The 8,097-nt window shown below is 30.4% G+C and overlaps 1 protein-coding gene across 1 annotated transcript; it reads left to right on the top strand.

Annotated features, from left to right (window-relative positions):
- Positions 1 to 1,070: 1,070 nt before the first annotated feature.
- On the top strand, positions 1,071 to 6,375 carry LOC112796663 (fe(2+) transport protein 1-like). Its single transcript, XM_072235503.1, has 3 exons — positions 1,071 to 1,606; positions 3,290 to 3,396; positions 5,775 to 6,375. The coding sequence occupies exons 1-3, from the start codon at positions 1,081 to 1,083 to the stop codon at positions 6,228 to 6,230; spliced, it is 1,089 nt and encodes a 362-aa protein (XP_072091604.1). The 5' UTR covers positions 1,071 to 1,080; the 3' UTR covers positions 6,231 to 6,375.
- Positions 6,376 to 8,097: the final 1,722 nt, after the last annotated feature.

Genomic DNA, 8,097 nt, shown 5'->3' with positions numbered 1-8,097 from the left:
AATAGACAACGGTGGGTCACAGGGAAAAGTAAATTTGTGGTGGTATATATTATTGAGATTTGTATTGAAACTTTGGAAGAAAGAAGAAGAAAAAGATGAGGAGGGAGATATTGATCAATAAATGAAATAAAAAGAAATTTCACAAGCAACTAGTTGAAATTCTTTACTAAAAAATTTGGTTATATATTTAGTTGAATTAATATCTTTTTGTTTACTTTGATATTTTTTCACTTTTTATATAATATCTTAATTTTTAATTTTTATTCATTTACTATTTCGTTGACAAATTACTAATTAAAAATAAATTAATTCCTTATACAAATCATTAATATAAATGATACATTATTATTATTATTATTATTATTATTATTATTATTATTATTATTATTATTATTATTATTATTATTATTATTATTATTTGTCCTTTTATAATTTTTTTTTGTGTTTGTCAAGTTTAAACATCAAATATTTTAAATTTTTAATTAACAATCTTGTATTATAATAAGATTTAATTAATAAACTCAATTTTCACAAAATTAAAAATCAAACTAGTTATCAGACTAACAAAAAATTGAAATGATATTCAACTAGAGTGATTTGAAGCATGTATATTAAACAAAATTATTTTTGACTAATTTTTAAGTTTTTGACTAATTCACTCACAATTAATTTTCATCCTAAATTGAATTGATTTGGTGGGTAATTCTTGATTAATCCAGTTAAATTAATCAGTCTAATTTAATTTTCAGAATAATATAAAAAATTAAAGGAAAAGTCTAAGAAACCAGCAGTTTTATTGAATTTTGGCCAGCATGTAACCAGCAGAGGAAGGTGAGTCATTGGATGAAATTTCACATCAATCTCACACCATCAAATCTTCATTGATGGCTAGTTGATGGCTAACAATTACAAAAATTGCTGGCCCTAGCATAGCTCAAAATTAAAATTACTGATCGATATTTAATAATTTAAATTTATTCAATTAATGACGTGTGCAAGCCCTTCATATTATGTATGTCTATATAAAGAAGCTTCATCTATATTCAAAAGTGTTAGCTTCATATATAAACAGGAACAATAATGGGTACTAATTCAGAAGTAAAACATTTGAAGCTGAAGATCTCTTTGGTCTTCATCATCATCGTTCTCTTCACACCCAAAAGCCTAGCAGAGTGCGAATCCGAATCAGTAGACTCATGTAACAACAAAGAGAAGGCTCTCCCTCTAAAAATCATGGCTATCTTTGCAATCTTGGTAACCAGCATGATCGGCGTATCTCTGTCTTTTGGGAGGCGTTCGATCCCGGCGTTGAGCCCCGAAAACGACCTCTTCATGGTGGTGAAATGCTTCGCCGGGGGGATCATTCTTGGCACGGGGTTCATGCACGTGCTGCCGGATTCATTCGACATGCTGGGGTCTGATTGTCTTGAGGAGAAGCCATGGCACGAGTTTCCCTTCTCAGGGCTCGTTGCCATGTTCTCTGCCTTATTCACGCTCATGGTGGATTCTTTGGCCACAAGCTTTTATGGTAAGAAGAGTAGTGATGCAGTTATTCCAGATAGCCACACTGGTGCAGTTGGTGGTCATCAAGAACAAGAGATGGGTGTTGTTGTTGTTGGGAATAAGACACAATTCCCCCTTGAGAAAACACCTTTGACAGAGAAATAAAATAGACACAATCACAACACAAGAATTTAACGTGGAAACTCCAATTACCGGAGAAAAAACCACGGCCGTTGTCAAATGACAACCAGAGAATATCACTATGTGAAAATTGTTACAACACATAGACTTCTTTCTCTCACCGGCACCCCAGTACACCCACACTCTTTCAAAGCAAATATCTAACTACACCTCACAACACTCTCTAATCAAAGAGTACAGAGGAAAAGAAAAATCAGATACAAGCTTAAAGTGTTTCTGACTGGTGCAAAAACAAATGGAGAACTTAGCCTCATATTTATAGCCTAGGCCACCCACTCCATTTGCTATCCTAAGCAATGTGGGACTAATTCAACCAAATCCTAACAATCTCCACCTTGATTGAAATAGTCACACATCTTCAGCTTCCATTGTCAACACCGACAATTCTTTGCTGCCATTGTCTATACCGACAATCATAGTTCAGAGAACTATCATACTCCACCATGAAAGTATACTCACTTGGAATTAGACCACTCCAAGAATTTCGCCTTGGTACAGATCGAAACCTTGCTGAAAATTCATGGTGCAACTTCCAAATTGGCTTTTCCTGGAAGTTCTTCAGCCATCGACCTAACTCCGCCACACACCTTGCATCTCAACGCCAACCAATGCCCGTGTGCAATTGTGGACCTGATTGCCACAACTCATCCTTATCCATGGCAGTGCGGTAATACCATGAGGATACTTCTTGTCTTCTAGAGAACATCATCTTCTCTCATAGAGAGAGCAACCAGAGATCTTCTCCTTCAACGCCTTGTGCAAACCTGATTGTATCAACACATCCTTGACTTGTATTTGCCACAAGCCAAAATTGATTCTTCCATCAAATTTCTCTATTTCAAGCTTCACAGCACTTGAATATCCTGACATTGTTGCAACCGTATACTGGAATATTATAACTCAACTGTAGACCGTGCACTAGGAAGGGTCCCCAGGAAAGAGAGGTGGGTCACAATGGACACACTTAAATACCAAGTCTTTCCTTAGCCAGAACCTTTTCCAAACTGCACTCTCACAGAGTCACACTGCCTTCCAGCAACAACAACAGCAACCAAAGATCAACCTCAAGCCACAGGACAAAATTCTTTTCTGATGTGGAAGGTCAGACTAGGCTGCAACCACAGAGCATACTAAGAATAAATCCCACCGAACCGAAGCTCTGATACCACTTGTTGGGAATAAGACACAATTCCCCCTTGAGAAAACACCTTTGACAGAGAAATAAAATAGACACAATCACAACACAAGAATTTAACGTGGAAACTCCAATTACCGGAGAAAAAACCACGGCCGTTGTCAAATGACAACCAGAGAATATCACTATGTGAAAATTGTTACAACACATAGACTTCTTTCTCTCACCGGCACCCCAGTACACCCACACTCTTTCAAAGCAAATATCTAACTACACCTCACAACACTCTCTAATCAAAGAGTACAGAGGAAAAGAAAAATCAGATACAAGCTTAAAGTGTTTCTGACTGGTGCAAAAACAAATGGAGAACTTAGCCTCATATTTATAGCCTAGGCCACCCACTCCATTTGCTATCCTAAGCAATGTGGGACTAATTCAACCAAATCCTAACAGTTGTTAGTGTTGGCCATTTCCATGGTCATCATCATGCAGCAATTGAGGCTACTAAGAATGAAGATGGAGACACACAACTCGTGCGTTATCGTGTTGTTGCTATGGTAACATTATTAAATTACTCTTCTCTTTATTCTCCTAATCTATGCTTAGTATTATGAGAAACGTTACATCGTCATCATAAATTATTGTTTTTAATTATTATTTTTAATTATTAATTTAATTTTTTTATTACAATATATTTTAACTCATATTTTAAATATTAATGTAACTAATGATTGATCTAAATTAATATATTCTCATGATTTTTTAATAGTGAAAACTCAGATGAAGTCGACTTTACGTAAAGTTGATATCTGAGAACTATTAGATAAAAATTTAGTCAAATCAGTTAAATTATCTAACGGTTTTCAGATATCAACTTTATATGAAGTCCACTGCATTTAAATTTTTATCTTTTTTAATATTTTTCTAATATTATTAATACTTTATATAGATAAATGAAGAAAAAAATAAAAAGAAAAGAAAATAAAAAGATAAATTATTTTACGTGTTATTTAGATAAAAAATAAATAAAAAAATAAAAAAATTTATTTGGATAAAAAAAAATTATAATACAAAATTACATTAATATCTTTAAATTTTTTATTAATCAAAGGATGAATTAATCATTTTACTCTTGTTTATACATTTTTCTTTTATTTTTATCACATCTTTAAAAAAAATTAGTAAATCTCATACTATTTTTTTTCTATCGTATTTTTCTTTTTTATTCAAACAACAAAAAAACTCACATACATTTTTATCGTTTTTTTTATATATATTTTTATATTTTTTAATTCAAATAATGTATAAGAGAGAAGATTTTTACACATATAAATAAAATAAATTTTTTATTTATTAATATGTATAATTTTTAAATTATTTACAAATTTAAAATATAAAACACATACTCAAATTCGATAAATACACAATAAATATGCACATATTTCATACGCATTGGTTTCGAAATATGATATGTTAATCTCAAATGCACCCAAAATTTGGCTCGTTTATTAAATAGAACAAATTTACAACATTTGACGTGTTCTGTTCAAAATTAATCTCTTCCTTAGTTAAATCCTTTCTTATCATGTCTTTTGCCTCGTATTTTGTTCATTCATATATTCATGTTTGATTCTTATTTTATTTTTTATGCCTATATATATCTATCATTCTCAGTCATCCTCATCTAAATTATTTGTTTTCCCTACATAATATTAAGACGAATTTTATGATACTTTTAAATTAGTGTCTAAATTTTACTTAATTGTTTTCTTTTTATAAATTTTAAATATTTAAAAATGATTTATTTAATATTTTTTAAATTAAATATTAATTTTTAAATTTTTTAATAAATTAAACACCAATTTTTAAATATCATAATAATTATTTAATATTAATTAATAATAATCATCATCACCTCCAAGCAACATATTTATATATTTTTTTATTTTGTGATTCGATAGGGATGTTTAAAAAGTAGGTCGACTAAATTTAAAGGATAACATAATTAATTTTCATTCAATTTATATTACGGTATTTATATTTTATACAGTAATAATTTTATATTTATTTACCAAAAAATATGTCTAAATATTAAAAGCTAGCTAGAATTTATATATTCATCTAAGTATTACTTTTTCTTAAATCCTTTATTGTTTACTAAGCATTTTAATGTAGCCTCTTTTCCAGATATTTTAATTGGAAGTGATGTTATTACGAATATATTAGCAATAAATCTAATTTAATCAAGTTGAAAGTTGAAAATTTTTTTTTTTATATGTTATTATATAAGAAAACCGAAGGATTCAGATGAGGATGATTGAGGAGATAGAGTGATAAGAATAGGCACCGAAAAGAACGTCGAAATGTGGGATGGAAACAGGAATACGGTTGGAGAAAATTAAACACACACATCTTAGATGCCATGCATTTGAAATATATTCAATTTGCTAAATGGATCAGATTTTGAGTACACCCGAAACTAGTGTATTTCATTTTTTTTATATTTTAAATGCACTGTATTTGAAATACATATATATATATATATATATATATATATTTTATTTTATGTGCATTTACGATATAATTAAAATGCCAACGAACTATAATTTAAATGCTATAATCTCTCCATACTCACTTAAAAAATTACGAATTTAAATCTCTCGTAAAAAAAATATAATTAAGATTTTAAATTTATAAATAGCTCAAAAATAATGGATATATATAAAAAATTATTTATTTTATTTATATAAAAGGCTCTTAAAAGATATCTTGTTTTGACTTATCATAATGATGTAGCTCATTATTATTAAAGTACATCTTGCTCTGACTTATCATCAATATATAATTTAAGGAAAAATATATTGTGAAAACACTTATTATCTTATTTACTATAGAAAATAAAAAATAATGTTTGTTTGAGCGCATTGGTGTGCAGGTGCTAGAACTTGGAATTATTGTTCATTCAGTAGTGATAGGCCTGTCCATGGGTGCTTCAAATAACACATGCTCCATAAAAGGCCTTACAGTGGCCCTTTGCTTCCATCAAATGTTTGAAGGCATTGGTCTTGGCGGTTGCATTCTTCAGGCCCAATACAAGTTGTTAAAGAGGGTGGTGTTGGTGTTGTTCTTCTCAATTACAACCCCATTTGGAATCGCATTAGGAATTGGATTGTCCAGAATCTACAAAGAGAACAGTCCAAGTGCCCTAATCACAGTTGGTATGCTTAATGCATCATCAGCTGGGCTTTTAATCTACATGGCACTGGTTGACCTTCTCTCAACTGATTTCATGAGTCCAAGGTTACAGAACAACATTAAGCTCCAATTCAAGTCTTACGTTGCTGTCTTTCTGGGTGCTGCTGGCATGTCTGTCATGGCAAAATGGAATTAACAATGCTTAATCATATGTGGTCTAGACCCTGCGTCATGGCAATTCATTTGCCTCGTGAGTAATCATATCTAGATTCGAAATTACTGAGACCAAATAGTGGATAGAAATTTTAAAAATGTTATGTATGTATGTCTGCGTGTGGTATAAGTAAGTTTGTAATATTGTAATGTTTAAGATTGAGAGATGTTTAACTAGTCTCAAACAAAAAATAATGCTTAATCATATATGTTTGTTGTGCCATGATTTCTGTAATTTTTAATGTAATAATGTGTTAGATGAAGCTAAATCATTTGTTTTCTTAAAAATTGGGAGCTTGTGTTTCATTTAATTTAATGTGATGCATTCACAAGAAATAGTCTCAACGTTAACTATTTCATGTTTATGTTTGAATAAATGAAATGAAATGGAAGTGGCAATATTTCTAGAATGTTGTATGTTGCTGATTAATTGTTGTACTAGCTTTCTACTTATAATTATTTAGCTTTTTCTCTATTCAAAGTGTAACTTATTAGAACTTAGATATATAACTATATAGCTTATTATTAGTTTATTATTACTAATATAAATGTTAAAATATGGAGTTCTTATGAAAAAAAAAATATGGTACTTGTTTCATTTGATTTTTAGTAATCTTGACAAGGTGTCGAATTAAACTTGTATCAATATCTTAGTTTGGAGAATAAATACGATTCCTCTGAAAAAGAGTGAATTTGACTTAGGATTTACTTAGTGTTTATGTTGAAAAGTGTATAAAATGCTCAATGATATTAAATTGTGGCAAATAATGTAAAAAATTATAATAAAAAAAAATAAGTAAAATAAATGAAAACTTTAAATAAATAAGAGAATAAAATTGAAATTGAAAGAAAATAAAATACTTGAGAAAAAGAAAAAAAATGCTCAAAGAAAAGTAAAATAAAATAAATTAAAAGGAAAAAGGAAAATAAAGGAAATAAATTAAAGTAGTGGATTCCAGACACTCAGCACTTACACTCCATTGTCTTTCGTTGCGCCAGTATGATTGAAAATTTGTAGAGTTTTATGTGATGGTGAAGTGTTCAGATTGAAGTCCCTGGTTTCTTCTGAACTTCTCTTATTTATAGACCACAAGGATAGACTTGTAGAATGTTTCTCTCTTTTCACGATCTAACTTTCTCCTTTTTCTTAGGTTCTCACAACCCATGACCTTGCCTTGACTTCAGAAGACTTTGTTCTCCATGGTGAACACCCTACGTCTTTGCGATTACCTTGGTCTCAAAGACCCACATTTTGTCAAATTAAACCACGCGTAATTATAAAATTTTGACCTAAGTCCTTCTTGACTCGACTCATCTCATAATCAATATTCTATTTTTTATTGTCGAGTCCTCACTCCGTCGAAATTTAGACCATGTGCGATCAACAGATTTTGACCGAGATCCTTTTCGACTTAATTCATATGAGGCAATCGATACCCAATTCTATCATCAACAGATCAAAATTTCATACTAACAATAGTATTACTCTTTTCCAAATACTCAAAATGACAAGTTTGGCTAATTTATATATACATATAAGTTATTTGTCAAAAGTTCATCATTCACATAACTACTAGTCTAAGCTTTCATGAATACATTTAATTATACATGTATTATACACTACAGCAAAGGCAGAGGATAGCAGTGAAAAATTGCTTGCCGTTAATCCAAGTGCCGTAGCTAACATAGATACCAGCCATTGTCACTCTGCTTCCGTAACTTCTGCTTAGATAGCCACTACTGCATGAAGAACCACCGGTAATCAATATTTTTATCCTAATTAACTCATTTATCCAATCTTATTTTATCTGATAACGAACAATTTCCTCCCATACCTATAGCACTAGAAA

This window comes from Arachis hypogaea, chromosome 4 (assembly GCF_003086295.3).
Source record: "Arachis hypogaea cultivar Tifrunner chromosome 4, arahy.Tifrunner.gnm2.J5K5, whole genome shotgun sequence".
In the NCBI taxonomy this organism is placed as follows: domain Eukaryota; kingdom Viridiplantae; phylum Streptophyta; class Magnoliopsida; order Fabales; family Fabaceae; genus Arachis; species Arachis hypogaea.
This window is presented reverse-complemented; position numbering and strand designations above follow the sequence as displayed.